Raw genomic sequence first — 18,434 nt, forward strand, 5'->3', positions numbered from 1 at the left:
CCTAAGCTTTCCAGAACGTAGCACAACTAATTTGTATTAAGTCTAGATGAAGTCTTTAGAAGTAAAAATAAAATGCCATTGGGATTTAGTTAACCCAGAGGTGTAATGGTCCACCTGAACAAATCAGTGTATTTCCTCATTAAAACCTGAAGTCAGTCACCATCTATTACATTTTATTAATTCAATATTTTGAACAAGTTTCTACGAAGCTCTCCTTTGTCAGTAGTTACTAAAAGGTTACACCCATAGTAATTAAACTTGCCAGCATTTGTTCATAATAGCAGAGCTCGTACCTTAGAAGGCAGAGGTGGTTGGCTCTGTGTAAGTAGCAAAGCTCATGTCACCACGTCTGCATTCTCCTCACGGTGCCTTTTTATATTTATTTTTTTCACGGATTTAAGTTTCTTAGAAATGGCAGGCTGTTCCCTACATTTCTTCTTATTCCCTTTTGCATTTCTACTTTGCGCACCTCGTTTCCAGACAAGGTGCTTCCAAAAATTGGAACTTGCCTTCCACAGATCATTTCCCTTAATAACATGTGGAGAAAGCAAGCAGATGTGGCTGCTTCTGGTGCAAGAAGACAATCCCATTGCAGGAGACAGTATTTGCAGTTGAAATGGGAACAGTTCCTGCAGTTAGCAGAGTACCACGTAGCATCCTGACTGCAGAAGCAAGTTTTACTCTAAAGTTCAGGTACGATCAAGACTACTGACTGCTGAAAACGGATTCTTTTCCAGATCCAGGATCTGAATGATGGCACAACCACGTGGTTTATCAACCATTCCTCATGATTTTGTATCGTCTACAAACTTGCCCTCTGCCCTATTGCCTAGGTCATAAATGAAGATATTAAATAATATGGATCCTAATACTGACTCCCAGGGTAATCCAGTAGTGACTGACATGCCTGTGGGTTTCAAGCTGTTGATCGCAGCTCTTTGAGTCTAGCATTTTATCCAATTTTCAGTCCATCTCACTATCCACTTGTCTAGCCTGTACTTAATCAATTTGTGAGGATGTTGTGGGAGACAGGGTCAGAAGCCTTACTGAAGTCAAGATAAACAGTATGCGATGCTGTCCTGTCATCCATAAAGCCAATCATCTTATTGTAAAAGGTTATCGGCTGCCTCAGGCGTGATTCTCGTAACTCCATGCTGACAACTCCTGATCACCTTCTCGTCTTTCACGTGTCTAGAAATTGCTTCCAGAGTTATTTGCTAAATACCTTTCCACAGGACGGGAGTGAGGGTCACTGGTCTACAGTTCCCTGGGTCTTCTTTCTTTCTTTTTTGAAGGGGGAGTTGGTAATTGCTTTCTCTACTTGACAGGAGCCTCTCCTAAGTACTCTGCTAGGGAGACAGGGGGGAAAGAGACTGTGGCCTTCCAAAATGAAATGCCGCCCAATGGTGTCTCGTTGATGGACGCTCTGATTGTACCTTTAGTTTCTGAAGGGATTGCCCTGTTCTTAATGGCAGTCTGGGTACACAAATTAATGTTAGATCGCTACAAAATCAAGCAGTAAGAAGAAATCTGCATTTGGGGCAGAGGGGAGGTTTGTACAATGCGATTTTCTTCTGCTGATTGCAAGGTAAGGAGCTCTGAAAAACATGAAAAGATTGTTGAGGTGCACTAATGGTTTTCTGAAGAAACTAAAGCAAAACTCCTGATTGCTGCAGCTTTGACGCTGTTAGCTTTAGCTCCCACTAAAATTCCCAGATTACATTCTGCTGCAGGGGGATTTTTTTTCAATTTTCTTTTTTTTTCCCAAGTTGCAGTGGAAAAGATGTAGCAAGGACAGGGTAAGAACAAGCTGTTTTCTCAGTGTCTGAAACCATGTATTTTTGTCGAGTTGTTTTGGTATTAGAGTTGTCAGAGCAGACTCCTCAAATCTGGCACATGTTCACGCTGCATTCAGAGGTGTGCTTTCAGCTGTCCCTACGGTAGTCCACCCCAGCTGGACTAAATTATACGTTTCTGGAAAATTTCCATTTGCAGAACCTTCAAATTGCTTCTGTTGGTTCTATTATCGCTTTACTGCTGAAAATTGGCTACTTCATTGCTGTAGGAAGTATTTGTTCCAGCATGCTACCTTAAGGAAGCATCCTGCTCATGCACCAGAATATGCTACCGGGCAGGGGAATGGTGGTAGATTGAGGACACCATACAAGCACATACCCACAAGCTCGAAGTCTAAATAGTATAAATGTAAATAGTATTTAACAAAATTTTGAAAGCGGGTGACATTGGAATGCTTCAGCCCGGCTGTGAGTTGTTAAAGACCGATTCAACACAAGCAGTCACTCATTGTAAACACGATATCCAGAGTTAAGCAATCTTTAGTGAAGTGCTTGGAGCAATAAAAGAATTAACAAGGATGATTTTTATAGAATTGCATTCAATTGAAATAAAGGAAGCAATTAACTTGAAATTACTGTTTCACGTTCTGTGTAGGCTCGGGGTTTTAGTTGCATTTGCTTTGCATTTCTTCTCTCACATCAGCTAGGGCTTTGCCCTTAAAATACTGTATCTGAGAAATTCTTGCTGTTTCTTGGTTTCTCCAGTCATCAAGAAACACACCAGTTGTTGCAAATAACATTTGGTCAATCATAGGATTTAGTAATACTTACCCAAGACTGCTGGTTCTTGTTATACCTGCGCTCTGCAAAATGGGTGAACTGCTAGTTAGAAAGGACACGATTCACAATTTGCTTGTTTGCACGTACCTTTGGCTTAATTAAACCAAACTCAAAATCTTAGGGAAGTGCATATGGGGATGGGGGTCGTGAAACACCTGAAAGCTGAACAGGAAGGCATGAAAATGCTTAGAAATGTCAGAATTGAAGCTGCCTGGGCAACGCTGTGGTTGGAGGAAATGCTGCACTGTTGGAGGAAAAATGAACGATGTAGTGGTAGCTTTGGCACTATAGGCACTACTGTGGCTACGGTAATGACAGGTCACTGTTTGAACTGAAGTTTATTCCACTGAACTGAAGGTGTTAGGAATAAATCAGTTGATTCCCTCTTTTGAGCCTCGTGGTTTACCTTTCAAGGACAACTTGTTTTATTTTCCCTTCAGGCTCTTTACTGTTGCTACAACACCTGTACTGATCGCCATCTGAACTAAGATTTCCCCATGTATCTCCATGGATGTGGTGCTTTCCTTCTTTTAACCATCAGTAACTGCATCAAAGATTGGTTTGGGGGTAATTTACCTTTCTGATGTTGTCACCTAGCGTGTCTGTCATCTTTCCTTGAGAATTGTTTTCAACCTGCACTTGATGTTGAGGTCAAGCGTGTGCATCTAAAGTCGTTTGAATCAATCTCCCCTTTCTTAAAAGGAAGTTAGTTGTCTTTAGCAATGAAATGTCTGCAGTACATCGCAGATGAAGCATCTTTCAGAAGCAGAATTAACATTATGAGGTGCCAATCTAGAGTAGCTGAATGAGCCAAGGGAAGCTGAAAAAGACAACTGGTGTTTGATGACTTCCTTCTTTGGAGAAAGCTGCCGTACTCCAGAGAGAGCAGCGTTGTTTTTTCAGGTGTTGGGGAAAAACAATCCTGGAATTTTACTCTGAGTACAAGCAGTGCTTCGAGGCTTTCTGGATGCTGGGGGGAAGAGGGACTGGTAACAAAGTGCCTCAATATTTAAGGACCATTTAAAAGCATTTGCAAATGCTTTTAAAAGATAAATCCAGGAGGTTGTTGTTCATGGGTACTGTTTCTTTTTGCCAGGTATCTGTTCTGTGAATAGAAGTTACATAAAACCCAGTACTGCACTGCAGTGAGAGGACAAGGCTGAAGCTGGAGCATTTTCAAGCATACATTTTGAAAGGTTTTCCTACTAATGTATTTTGAAATAGTGACCTATTCTATAAGGGCGGAGGTTTTTGGATGGCCAATTTCCTTTCTAAAGATCTGTATTTTCCTCTGGTCACTTAAGAAGTGAGCATTTATTCTTTTGAGGGCATTCCCTTCTGTTTTGAAATTAAACCTTCTGTATTTTTTGCTGTTTCAGTAACATTTACAGCCTTTGAGCTCATTTGGATATTTATTGGCAATAGAGCATCATGGTTCACCTCCTCCTGTGCTCTGCAAGTTTCTTTTCGCTTCTCTTTTAAGAGTACAATCTTCTTACTATTTGTTTGAACTTTTATTTTGCGCAATTGCAAGAATGTTTTGGCAGACATTCAGAACTCAGTTTATTTGGTTTTCAATTTGGGCAGGGAAGCAGCTCTGCCCTTACACAAGGAGCGGACTCGGGGTGTTCTAGCATCGCTAGCAGCTTTTAACTGACTGCTGTCTTCAACAAAATCATCGCCTCCTTCTGTGCTTGTGTGTTTTACGTAAGCCAAGCCAGCTGACACAAGTGGCCGACGAGGCTGCCAGCTGTTCTGTGGATGTGCCTACTCTGACTGTAGATAGGGAAGCTTGTCAATATGAGTGTTGTAAAGAGAGCAGTAAAAACCTACGATGCGTATCAGTACTTTTGAATGCCTCTTGGATCCTCATGTCTGCCACCGTCAGCCATGAAACAGCTGCTTCCATGACAAATGGCTGACTCGGTGCCAAATTCTCCAATTTCTATGGACAGTCTGCTTTTGCTGGTGGTACAGTAATGTGGGAGGGGGAGTAAGTAACAAAATCCAAACACAGGATGGCATTAAATCTGGGGAAATCAGGCTATTTGCTTCTGACAAGCTTTTGGAGGGATTTATGCAGAGAGCTGGACTCCGTCAAACACACACTTTGCTTTAGTTCAGTTCCTGCCAGCAGGAGAGAAGGGAGGCAGAGTCTTGAGACCTCCCCAGCGAACAGCCGAGAGCTGATTCTGTTTCAATCTATTCTTTTTTAATAAATTCCAGCCTATAATAATATTTTTATAAAAGCCATTTCTTGATGGCCATATTACTCCTGCTACTTCATTGTAGTAATAACAGTAATTACTACTCTAACAGACGCTGCTTAGAGGATTAAGCACCATCACTCCTCCAGTTAAATACTACTTTCTTCTGCAGTCAATGACATGCCCAAAGTCATATGCAGATTGGCGTGCATTCTGCTCCCAACTCCTCTTGCTAATTTTAGGATCTGTAGTGTTTTGTCCCAGATGTAAGGCACTGTATAGGCTGCCGTGGCATCTCAGTTTGACATCTGCTGTTCCACAGACCAGGCAGGAGCGGCCTCGTTTCAAAGCATGGCCACTTTGAGTTGACCTCTTTTGGGACGGACTTCCTTCCGTGGCCAGGCTATTGCAGAAATGAGTGCAAGGAGTCAGGATTTCAGCTTTCCTTTGCCTGAAGGATAAATTGCACCTAGTGAAGACAAGTCTGTGCTGAAATTGAATGGGTAATCTGGTGCTGAGAGACTGCTGGTTAGCTGAACCACACAAAAAAAATGTGTGTCTGTTTTGAAGTGGTAGAGAAACTTAGTTTTTCGTAGTAGCTATGCATTTGAAATACTACGGCTCAAAACAGCCCCAGCAAGATGTTATTTTCTCAGTGATATACTATTTCCTATAGGCTTTAATGTTAGTCCCTTGTCCTTAGAAAAGAGGAGACATTTCCTCTCAGAAAGAGCAGTCAGGCACTGGGACGGGTTGCCCAGGGAGGTGGTGGAGTCACCGTCCCTGGGGGTGTTCAAGGAAAGGTTGGACGTGGTGCTTGGGGACATGGGTTAGTGGGTGACAGTGGTAGTATGGGGATGGTCAGACCAGAAGGGAAAAAAGGGAAAAAATTGCTGAGCAACAGCTGCTGAAAGAGTGAGGGGTGAGCAGCAGCCCTGCAGCCCCCAGGTGAGTGCAGCAGGAGGGATGAGGTGCTCCAGGCAGGCAGCAGCAGTTCCCCTGCGGGCTGTGCAGGGAGAGGCCCCTGGTGGAGCAGGCTGTCCCCCTGCAGCCCATGGGTCCCTCATGGAGCAGATCTCCACGCTGCAGCCCCCCCATGGGTGGAGGAGCCCCCGGTGGAGCAGGTGGATGTGGCCTGGAGGAGGCTGCGGCCCATGGAGAGCCCCCAGGCTGGAGCTGCAGCCCGTGGAGAGGAGCCCACGCAGGAGCAGGGGTCTGGGGGGAGCTGCCGCCCACCTGTGGGGGACCCGTGCTGGAGCAGTTTGTTCCTGGGGGATGGACCCTGTGGTACAGAGAAGTGTGGGAGCAGTGCTTGAAGAGAACGCAGCAGAAGAAATAAGCTGTTTTCATAGTGCATCTTGTTCAAGAGCTAGCTCTCTCCCCTGTCCTTCCAAACAACCTCAAACAGGGAAATTATTTGATTCCCCCCTAAGAGTCTTTAAAGAAAAATCATATAAATGCCTGTTTACTATTGACACAAACCATGAGAGAAAACTAGCAAGAAGAATACATAACCTCAGCAAAACTATGTTGTATGAAAGCAAGCTCCAAAAATACATGCTTCACCATCCAGTCGTTCTTTGAGGAGAACTCTGCAGTCAACATGAGCAGACTACATTTTGCAAACTCTGATTTTCCCATGGTAAGTAAAACATGCCAGCTACCTGGGGGTACGGCACCTGAAAATCTATAGATTGATTCAAAACATGAGCATTTATCTTAACAAAAAAAAAAAAGAAATCTATGTGCTCATATACAGAAAACATAATGAATTTTGCACAGCTTTAAAGGTACTTCTTTTTCCTAGTACATTAATACAAGACATGTGGCATGTATGTGCCAACCTGTGTTTTTATTAATTTTAAATGTCTGAACAATGCAGTCATTCCTCTGTAACCTCATACCTAAACGTATATGACAAGCTTGAGAAAACAAAACCTTCCACCTCCTACAAATTCACTTCTGTCACCACACTTGTCCTGTGGCATTTACTCTGGAGGGAATTCAGTCCTAGTTAAATCTTTTCTGTACCTCCCAGAGAAAAACACAAAGCACTTCCAGCATCTCTAGCCCACAGAGTAGCAAGCAGAAGGCAGGAAAAAGACAAGTGAGAGGAGCTGTGCCACCTCTGCTGGCAGCGTTACCAAGGATAAGCAGCAAGTGAATCAGCACAACCCCCAACAAACCGATGACCACGATCGCTCTGCTGCCTCTGTGCCAGCTGCTTCTGCCAGAGACTCCTCAGCCCGGTCTCTCTTGTGCATCTCTGCAGTCACCACCAACCCCACTTGTGCATCTTCAACTCTCCAGAGAAAAATTTCAGTGGCAACCTAGTCGAACTCTAGAAAGACGTAATTCTTTGTAAATAGAGGAAACACAAGGCAAACCAGTCTCTCACACAGCAATGAACTCATCTGTATTTGGGAAGCTAAAGAAAACTACAGTACAATGTTATCTTCATTACCAAAAGCACACAGGTATCATTAAAAGGAGAAAAAAAAAAGTCAACTTACTTTTATGTTATATTTCAGCAAAGTACAGCAAGTAAATTCTTACCAAAAGAATGTTGAGACAGAAATAACAGAGTTTGCTACGGAGAACAATTTTGTCATACCGAACAGGAAAGTAACGTGCCAACAGTTCATTTCAAATTTTTTAAAAAATATGCATATTCTCCAAAATAAAAATTTTCCCTGTGTTAACATGCTATTATTTCCTAATTTGAGCCAAAAGACAGTTGGAAAATAAGGGACAGCCAGGTACAGTTTGGAGGAGAGAGGAGGAAGCAGCACAAACACGAGAAACCTGTAATCGCCGTCCAGCTGCAAAACCATGAGCTGATCGCCAATGCAGAAACCTGGTGGGATGGGTCACCAACTGGAGAGCTGCAGCTGGTGGGTGCAAACTCTTCTGGAGGGACTGGAATAGTGTTTGCAGAATAGGACCTGGGATATGGGATCGGTTGACACGCAAGAAGTTGGGCAGGGGAAGCAGAAGACCAGCTTGGCTAAGTTGAGACCTTTCAGGCAAACTAAGGCACAAAACCAAAATGCACATGCAGTGAAGACAGGAGTATTCCTCCTGAGAAGGTTATAGGGACATGACCCATGACTGCAGGGAGGGGATCAGGAAGGCCAAGGAACTCAAACTTGGCTTCGGATATTAAAAAAAAAAAAAAAATAGCAGAAGTTTTGTGTAAGTATGTAGGACAACAAAGGAAGATAAAAGTATCTGTACTCCCGAAATGTGTGAAAGAGGAGACCTGGCTACAACTGACATGGAGAAGGTACTTGGTGACTTTTTGTCCCTCAGTATTCACTAGCAAGTGCTCTAGCCATACCAATCGAGTTGCAAAATCCAAAGGCAGGGACTAGGAGAATGAAGAACCATCCACTGGATGAGAAGATCAGGTTTAAGACCATCTAACCTGAAGGTGCACAAGTCCACAGGACACGATGAAACACATCCACAGGTCCTGAAGGAACTGGTGGATGAAGTTGCCAAGCCACCATCCATCACATTTGAGAAGTCATGGCAGTCCAGTGAAATTTGCAGTGGCTGGAAGACTACGACACAGTTACAGCATGGGTGGATAGGGGAAGAGCAATCCACCAATTGCTCTTGGACTGTAAAATATATAAAATATATATATATAAAAAAATCCATGCAAGAGTTAACGCAGGTTTTCTCTGTTGTGGCCTAGTGTATTTTTTTAGTAAGAGCTAACTCAGCATTCCTACTCCTTCCAGAGAGCATTCACCATCAAGAAGAAATAACATTATATCTTCACCACCACCAGCTTAGGTCTCTTGCTTATGTAGTAACTGAGAAATTTCCTTTTTTTTTTTTCCCATCCTCTGAGCATATCTCAGCAAAGCAGAGCAAAGACAGGTTATAAAAGAACTGTGTCTATCTTCACAGGTTTCGGCAATGGAAACTGCCAGAGAGAGGTCATTGTCGTTGGATCGCAGCCCGTGTTCAAACATAAAATCGTGCCATTGCAACAGTTCTAGCATATGCTTCTAGCATAAGAGGCTTTAGTACACTTGAAATGTTTCTGCATTTGGGTAAAGGACACAAGCAAGGCAAGGAAATATTCAAAGGGAGTGAGTACTAGCAGGTTTTGTTTTCCCTTCCTCTGTGTAACAATCATACCGATAGTTGTCAGCCCTGGCAGGGGACTGTGTAGGAGTCATCAAGCAGCGTAAAGGCAGTTGGACTTTGTTTTTGTTGATGCAGTTCTTCCATTTGCCATTTTGGCCCAAATAGAAGACTGTGCTTAGGTGTGGAAGTACTCAGCATCCCTGGATGCACAGATGGTGCTGCACGATAAAATTCCCCTCTAAGTATCAGTGGTGACATCTGACAACCTGAACCACCCTCGGACATACGGTGCTTCCAGGTTTTAGGGAGGGATGCCTGGCCAACAATTAAGTAGCAGGGGCTCAGCAAAGTCATACCTGTCCTTTCCTTCCCTTTTTTCTCACCTGCAAGATACTGCTCCTAACCCTAGCAAAGAGAGAAAAAGCAAAGACAGAGTGGTAAGGTAAGGCCACGTATGGTAAGGAATGACAATGCACATAATGTACGTAAGCCAGAAATTATTTTTTCCCCCTGACCTGCTAGCTCTTCAAGAGGGAAACATTCATCTACCATCTTGTTGTGGGGACGCACAAAAGCAGGAGAACTCTTGAGACAAAACTACCTTTTTCCTGCCAATGATCAGGAATGGGTTTTCCTGCAAAGCTCAACATGATTTCAAGAGAAAAAAAGATCCAGGAAAAGACAAGATTTACTGACTAATTAGACCAACAATTTCCAGAACACTCAGGAGAGTTCTCATCTAATTCCCTGAAGATACTGCAACATTTGAAAACAAACTCTTAAAATAATTATCTTCAGCATTTGCAGATAAAACCTATGAGAAGTTGCAATGCTGTGCTGGTTTTACCCTGCTGGGCAGCTGAACTGCACCATAGCTGCTCTCTCAGTCCCCCTCCTTAAGGAGCTCCACCGGGGGCTCCTCCACCCATGGGGGGGCTGCAGCGTGGAGATCTGCTCCATGTGGGACCCATGGGCTGCAGGGGGACAGCCTGCTCCACCAGGGGCCTCTCCCTGCACAGCCCGCAGGGGAACTGCTGCTGCCTGCCTGCAGCACCTCCTGCCCTCCTGCTGCACTCACCTGGGGGCTGCAGGGCTGCTTCTCGCTCCTTATTCTTCCAGCTGTTGTTGTGCATCAGTTTTTTTCTCTGTCTTAAATATGTTCTCACAGAGGTACAAACAACATCACTTTTTGGCTCAGCTCTGGCCAGCAGCAGGTCCCTTTGGAGCCAGCTGAAACTGGCCCTTCTCTAATGGGGGGCAGCTTCGGGACTCTTCTCACAGAGACCACCCCTGCAGCCCCCTGGTACCAAGACCTTGCTAAGGAAACACAGTACAAACATTAACCCTAAGCAAATGGGAAGTAACAGAGGTTGACCAGAAGACCTCCAAAAGTCCCTCCCAATCTCAACCATTCTGCAACTCTGTAGTATTCACAGATCATCTTTATGCAGGCTGTGGCCAGTTGCACATTCATCTGTCCCAGGTCCTTCTGGCACAGGTCTCAAAGGCAGGGTGCCATTAGCTGGTGTTTTCACTGTTTACCAGTACCCTGAGGATTTACGCGTGCAATTGTGATTCTATATTGCATGCAAATTGTTTATCCTATCTAGTTTTTCAGTTTGATTAAAAATCTTTTCATCGATTTCTCACTGTTGTTTTTTTTGGTGTAGTGTTGGATACTGGTGGCTTTATTTAACGTGTGACATTCATTTTTAGGGAGTCGTCCTCACTGTGGAAAACACACGGTAGCATGATAAAGCAAAAGCTGCTTTGTCCAGGCTGTTTCAGCTCCTGTTGGTTTCTGTGTTAGCTGACGTGTTGGAGGGGAGGAACAGAGAGAGCTCCCTTACCTTGTTCCTTGGCGTAGGAGCGTTGTGAAAAGCACTGGCAGTGAGTGCCATTCGGATTGCTTCTGCAGTTTGCAGTAATCAGGTGAAATTTCAGCACTTCTGGCAGAGAGTTAAAGCAGAGTCTCTAGTCTGCTTCAGGACTGATCTGCTATGTTAGGCTTTTCCAGAATTCGGGATTTGCCTTTCTCAAATGTGCATACATGACTGTGACATCTCAGACTCATCTGGTAAGTTTAAATTGTAAAGGCTTCTAGAGAATTAAAGCTGGGAGTAGCTTATTCCTTGCAGCTCTTCAGCACTGAAGTCGTTTGTGCTGTATCGAGATTGTCAGTGTGGCCCAGCTGTGATGACCGAGTGGCACCAGTTGCCACATGGTTAGGCAGGAAGATGTGATCTCTAAGATGGGAGGCAGGAGGAGCAGGTTGGTAGCAGAGGAGGGCTCGTGGAGTCTAGCTGCAAAAGGCTGCTTGTGCTTCCCTGGCTGCAACTGCTATCACTAAACTGACAAACACAAAAGAAATACCTGAGGAAATATCTAAGGAGCCCATAAAGCTTTCAGCCTGTCACTGTTGATACACGGCTGTCTAGAGAAGAGTCTAGAAGCTACCTCATGTTAGGTAAGGGCTGGTTTCAGACTGCTGCAAAGGGATCCACTGCTGGCCAGGGCTGAGCCAATGAGCAACACTGTTCTGAGAGAGTATATTTAAGAACGGGGAAAAAATGTGGCACAGCAGCAGCTGGGAGAGCGAGGAGTGAGCAGCAGCCCTGCAGCCCCCAGGTGAATGCAGCAGGAGGGACGAGGTGCTGCAGGCAGGCAGCAGCAGTTCCCCTGCGGGCTGTGCAGGGAGAGGCCCCTGGTGGAGCAGGCTGTCCCCCTGCAGCCCATGGGTCCCACATGGAGCAGATCTCCACGCTGCAGCCCCCCCATGGGTGGAGGAGCCCCTGGTGGAGCAGGGGATCTGTTGGGATCTGCCGCCCATGGGGAACCCACATCGGAGCTGCCCAGCTGAGTGAAACCACCACAACTGGCTGGCTGTGGTTACCTGCGGTGGCCTCCTGGTTCCAGCATCAGCAGAGCCGTGGTTCGATCTGGAGCTAGGAGCAAGCTGATGACTTGCTCCTGGGTTTAAAGGATGCTGAGCAAGCTGTAAGGAATGAGCTCGATCAGGTGCTGTGAACAGCAGACAGTGAGGATTTACCAGCTTTTGCCTGATGAGATTGTTGCCCAGAGAGGTTGTGGAGTCTCCTTCTCTGGAGATATTCAAGACCCACCTGGATGCCATGCTACGCAGTGTGCTCAAGGTGACCCTGCTTGGCAGGGAGGTTGGACTTGATGATCTTCAGAGGTCCCTTCCAACCTTGGCCATTGTGTGATTCTGTGAAGACGATGAGCAGCTCTGTCTGCTCCCCATTTTATGCCCCTTCAGAGACTGACAGAGCGACCATCTGTGGGCTACCCAGCGAGAGGAGGTGAACAGGACCAGCGCTCTTCTTGTGGGCTGCCAGGCTAAGCCGCAACCCTTCTGGATTTCTGCTCTGGGTTCTTTCAGACCCAGAGGGAAGGCAGGCCAGGCAACTTCTCACCTGCACAGCATGGCATATGGAGTACATGTTTGGCAGGATGTCCTTGGGCTTACCACCACACACATAAAGGAAACGCTGATTTGTGCTGTGGTGGAAGGGCCAGATAGGAAATAGGTGAGAATTGTTTGCATTGTATTTGATGAATTGCGGTTTTGGTTTTCTATGGCAGGGTCTAAACAACATTAACTTTCACACCTCTGGCAGACAATATTTGTGCCATCCCAAATACCGCTGCCCAAAATCCTCTGTATTAACGCTGTGACTGCGGGGATGTTTTTCTCTCTGTTACTCTCTCAATCAAGTTAGCAATTACTAAGAGATTTGAAAGCGGAGTTCAGGCTGGTACCTGCGCTTTGTTCTGAAGATGCCCTTTAACAAATCGACAAACCCTAACCTGCAGAAAGGAGCTCGGTAAGAGATGTTATTACTTCGGTTCGAGTCAAGCAGTTTGACATTCTTTGAGCAGAAGTACTGCTTGAGGATGATAGTCTGTATTCGTGTACTTAGCTCCAACTTAGAAATTCATCTCAGCCATAACCACGCATGGTTTGTTTTCAAATGCTTTGAAAATGAATGTTTTATTAGGTAGCTGTGGCCAAATGCTGCAGGATGGCCTTTGATAGGCTTCATCGCTAAGTGACTGTAGCCGTGTTGGCAGAGCCCTCTGGTGGGAGCACAGCCTGTGCCAGGAGAAGCTGGTTTTGCAGGCAGAGCCACCCACATCTCCCAAATGCCACTAACCAGCCTTCTCTCTGCTTGGTGGCATCCCACCAGCTGTTTGCAAAGTGGCCAGGGGCTTCCCCTTCATCCAGCTCCTGGCCAGCAGCTTCAGAAATGCAGAGCCCTGCGGATTTTTTATCAAATTGGTGGTGCAACCTGAGGTACGAGTGCCTGTATCATTTTAGGTGTTGCTCTGCAAAATGCTGACAGCTCTTAGAGGGTAACAAAGTTGGCCAATTACAAGATAATGTTTTCCTAATCCGGATCAGTGTAGGAGAGCTCTGATGGATTTCAGCATCCATTTGTATGAATTTCAATAGTATCTGTAAATACTTCTTTTTCCACCTCGAAGTAAAAGTGACCGATTTACTTAGGCATGCAGCGGGACGTTTTGGAGCCAAGAAGCACAGCCTTCCATTTCTTTCGGTCAGTAACGCTTTCAACAAGCAGGGTCTTTGAGGAAAGGGCTTTTGTGTAGCACCTTATTGAGCAGGGAGGAAAAATGGTATTATACTTGTCTAATACAGTAGTATTCAAAAGCCTGGTTAGAACTGCTAAATGCACTGCCAAACCCGAATCTGTAAACAGCCCTTTTAATCCGATTAGGTCCCTGAAGTGTTGATATAATATAGGCCAATAACTCTCCTGCAGGAAATCCAGCTGTTTAAGATTGTTGCACGAGTAATGCAGTAGTAATAAAACGTCTTTTTTTTTTTCCCTTAGTCGCATGCTGGCCGGAGCTTTTCATTCAGCATTGATTTGAAACATACACAGCTGTGCCCTGTATTTTATCTTCATTAAAATAAAAAAGAGGAACACACACAGAGGGGCTCGAACAGGCAGCTACCTGTGGTGGGCAGGAACCCCCCTGAGGAAGCTGGAGAGAAGCGCTAAGACTAACACCTGACACATTTTGGGGTAATTTGACCTCTTGCATCATCCAGCCTTCCCTCAGAAATACATATAAATTCTTCCAAAAGCTCATCACGGCCTGCACTTGCAGTGCCAGCTCCAGTTTTTCACCTTCGTGTGCTGCGCTGCTGGGGTTCAGCAGCGTGTAACCGCTCCGTGAAGACAGCCCTCGCACGCAGCCTGGCAGGGTGGAACTCCTTGCTGCGTGTCGTCCTGAATTCCCAGCGCTGAATTTGCTGCAGAAAGCAATTAAATGGTACAATCCATCGGTGCTGCTGGCTGCAGGCACTGCCTTTGTCTGAGAACTCCTCAGGGGCAGAGGGGCTGGGAGGTGCATCACCGGGTGCACACACCCGTTCCCCTTACCCTGGGGTGAAGGCAGGATGCTGAACGAAACAGGGCTGCTCGAGGCCCTCAGGAGGGCTGCTTTCGGTGTGGGTTTTCTCTCCTGGTGATAACTGGAGCTGTGCTGGGGGGAGTCCCAATGAAGGAAGGCTCTGACCCTCCTCCTGCAGCCTACAAAGCTTTACTGAGGAATATTTTATCAGAGGGGCTTTCCTGGTTACCTAGAGTCCCATGGCCTGACTGCCTTCCCTGCCTGTAACGCATGCCACACTGGATTCTTATTACAAATACACATAAGAGGCAACACAAAGGGTTTATTTTATCACCTTTCTTACAGGACAGCCTCATCTTCCTGTTGTTCTTACAGCATTGTGATTAGCAGCTTCAGTTCTCTGGCAGGTGTTAATAGGGTATGCTTCTCAAGCCCTCCATGTTTTGGCTACTAGGACAGCCTCTGCTCTGTGATTTTATGAAGCTACTTTTTCAGGAGCTGTTTTTCCAAATCCCAAATTTAAATTCTTAAATTTCAATTCTTATTGCGTGCCATCATATTTCAGCTTGGTCAAATACTGAATTATTTCCACAGGTTCATTTCCACATGCTCTTTTCAAGCTATTTACGTTTAAGAAACCTTTTTAAGATATTTAATTCTTGTTGTGGGAGCAGCAACCTTCCTGAGCTGTCTGTTGTAGCTCAAAATTTCACATGCAAACGTTGCTTTTGGTATTGCTCGTGGTTATCTCTCATCTCAGAGTCACGTAACAGCCTCTTGGAGAGTTCATCCCCTTTTGTCTGCGCCTTTTATTTCTAATGCACGCTTTCGTGGGAAGCGGCAGCCGATGCGATATTGGTGATTTTTCTAAATAATCGTTGCTCTCCGGAAGAAGTTGGTGAAGTTGAATATCGCCGTTCGAACGGGAGGTTCGGAGACGGGTAATTTGTACCTTTTAGCCAGCCGCGCCGCCTTGCTTTTGTCTCAGAATTTATTATGCTTCCCAAGTAGAATGTGACAGACTGAATAGGGCAGGGGGTGGGGACATTGTCTTCAGCTGACACACTGCTATCAGCGGGACCGTGTTCCTGGACGTAAGATTTTGCAGTCATTGGTTGTCCGAAGAAAGCCTTTCCATTTGAGGATTGGACCAGAAGATGCGTCAGTTTGCTGCCCGTCTCCAAGGTACTGGTGATGCTGCCTCCACAAGCTGGCTAACGTCACAGCTCCATCACCCAGCGGGGTGTGGGCTTTTTTTCTCCTCTCCTCTGTTTTAATTCTGTATTTGCTTCCTACTGCATTTCTTAATCTGTCTTCCGCCAAATGCTAACAGCATGATATTTTGCAATCATTTAGGTGAATACAAGAAGGACGAACTCCTGGAAGCTGCTAGGTGAGTGCTGCTTACAATACAGAGCATATTTTGGGGGTAGAAGCAGGAAAGGAAACGAGATTTTTTGAAACAGTGATGTTTTGTCACTGCTTTCCCATGGAATGATGCAAATAAGCCACCTCATTAGCAGAAATCTCTTTGGACTTTATAGTCTGCTACAAATGGAAAAGCCCGTTTATGTAATTGAAATCCCCCCCCCATGGTGGTTATAAGGTTAATACTGAGTTTTTGCTGTAAGCTGTTTAAATACTCCTCTCTATCATTTTGTGACTGTTCTTTTTAGGGGCAAATTAAATAAAATTAGCCATTATCTTTTCTTCTGTGTGTTTTTTTTTTTTTTTTTTTTTTTTTTTACTGCTACCTTAGGATATATTTTGAAAATAAGCTTTACCAGAACAGAACATACGGAAGCCTATACAAAAGGTGTAAAGTTCAGCCTTATATTCCAAAGATGCTTTCAAGCTTCCTTCTGACAGCACAAGACCATATTTACAGGCTGTTTACCCTTATAAAAAAAAAATCAGGATATTGGCTTATAGTTATTTGGAACGTTATGGGTTGCATACAATGAGAATGTATTTAATTCAGAACAAGCAGTTCAGCAAATGGCTTTCAGAGGATCTGTAAAATTAGATGAAGGAAATATAGGATGAGATTAAGGAAATAAAATAAGAGTTGTTTTTTTTTTTTTTATAATCTATTACAGTACTATTTCCTATAATTATGCTGGGTCTTGAAAGGTGCAGAAAATCCATTTGACATTCTCCCTGGCAGAGTACAGATTTCAGTATATGATACTCTGATGTCCAGCTCTTTAGCAAATATTTTGCAGAACACTGTCTCTTCTCCCCTTTTCCTAATTCCCTCCTCTCCATTTACAGGAGTGGTAATGAAGAAAAACTGATGGCTTTATTGACACCTTTAAATGTGAACTGCCATGCGAGTGATGGGCGCAAGGTAAGTTAATTCCTGTTTTTTATTTCCATTTTTTGAGAAACGCCAATTTAACCATATTGGGAAACAGAGATGTATAAACCCAGACTGTGTAGGTGGGTGAACCCTAAGTGCTGTCTTTTCACCATGAAATTAAATGCTGGTGTACTAGACATTGGCAGCTGTGACAAACCAACAGTCAGCAGACATGGATTTTAAGTGTGTCTTTTCTTCTAAATGTCAGACCCCAGCTTACATGTAAAGTGCAACCACAGGATCTTTTGTAACAAAACCAATATCTGCGGTTGCAGATGAATAAAATAGCTAAAAGAGGGAAGTTATTTGTGTTCGAATATTGTCTGGGTGAGGTGATTCTTATTCAGCTTAGCACCTAATGTGCTGGCACATAGACTAGCAGTGTGTCGATATGGTTAACACCTTCTGCATTTTCTTAAATTTTACATTATTGTTTTGACTTTCTCTGTCAGGGACATTTAAATGAGTTAAATTAAGAATTAGGCTGAAACTGGAGGAGGAAAGAACACATGCAGTATGAAGTAGATCCTATGATTTGTGATGTTTGAGACATCAATATGCTGGACTGTCTAGACTGGTAAATTTACAGACGTTGTTTTTATTTATTTATTATTTATTTCTAAGTGTGCCAGAATGTTCCTAATCGGTGTCTGTTAAAAAGGTCTCTCATGCATAACAATACACCTCACTCTCAGAGAGAAATGGGAGTGTTTTCCTGCACAGCTTTTTATTTTCTGTGAAGGGTGTTGGAGCATAGTATGAACCTCTGCCCATTTTGGAGCTGTTGGGGAATAGCACAGTGCCACTGATGAGGGGAGCTGAAACCAGTTGATGCTGCCTTTTCATTAAAAGACACGTTGCAGATTGTAAGGATGTATTTGTGAAAATAGTCTGACTTGTAATATGAAATGTTTTATCAGGTGCGATACCTGTAATACCCACTATGTGGAAGAAAACCTCATCAGTTTTTAACTTGTTTATGTTAATGGCTGATCAAAAGTTTCTGAATCTTCCAGGTTTTTAAAGCAATTAATTTTTTCATGTGTGGGGGCAATCAAATGAAGAAGGGCTTTATTTAGTGTATCTGTGTTGGAGCTGATGGAATACTTCCAATATTTTAAGATTAAACATATTGCCTATAGTTCTTGGCTTCCTTTTTCTTTTTAAAAGAATTTTCTGTTCAAATGAGAATGCATTTGGTTATTAATAGTGCACTGTGCTAGAATAATTAAGCACTGTGGTATACAGCAATGGATTGCTGTGTAATTGAGCCCCTATAATTTCTGATCTAAGGCCAAAGGCAGAGTTGTGACTTCTGTTGATAGGGAGAGGAAGCAGGCCTTGCCGATATGTCATCAAGAATAATTCACTCTAAAAAGAAAACAAAAGGCCTTAAAAAATCTTATTAAGCTAGGGGAAATTATATGTGTATTATTGTGGCCTCTGAATTAGTTTCAAAATTTATGCCCAAAGCTCAGCAAGCGTATTGCTGTTAAAGCTAATCAATGTAGGCACTTCAATAATTTGTGTGTTTGGTTGTGCTGGTGAGTTTAGCCACCTGGGTAGCCAAACTCCATCACAACCTCTTTCTTGCTCTCCCTCCTCAAAAGAAGAGGGGGAGAAGAAAGCACGCTGGAAAGAAGAAGAATTAAAAAAAAAAAAAAGAAAAAGAAAAAAAAAAGCTCATAGGCTGAGGTAAGGATAATTTAATTAAAGAGAAAA

The 18,434-nt window shown here is 44.1% G+C and overlaps 1 protein-coding gene across 1 annotated transcript in view; it reads left to right on the forward strand.

Annotated features, from left to right (window-relative positions):
* The window catches only part of TNKS (tankyrase), a 97,897-nt gene that overhangs the window by 33,273 nt on the left and 46,190 nt on the right, over positions 1-18,434 (forward strand). The window contains exons 4-5 of the mRNA XM_032187242.1: positions 15,707-15,743; positions 16,625-16,700. Of these exons, the coding sequence (XP_032043133.1) occupies positions 15,707-15,743; positions 16,625-16,700 (113 nt within the window). The remainder of the gene's footprint in view (positions 1-15,706; positions 15,744-16,624; positions 16,701-18,434) is intronic.

The sequence above is a fragment of the Aythya fuligula genome, chromosome 4 (genome assembly GCF_009819795.1).
Source record: "Aythya fuligula isolate bAytFul2 chromosome 4, bAytFul2.pri, whole genome shotgun sequence".
Classification (NCBI taxonomy): Eukaryota; Metazoa; Chordata; class Aves; order Anseriformes; family Anatidae; genus Aythya; species Aythya fuligula.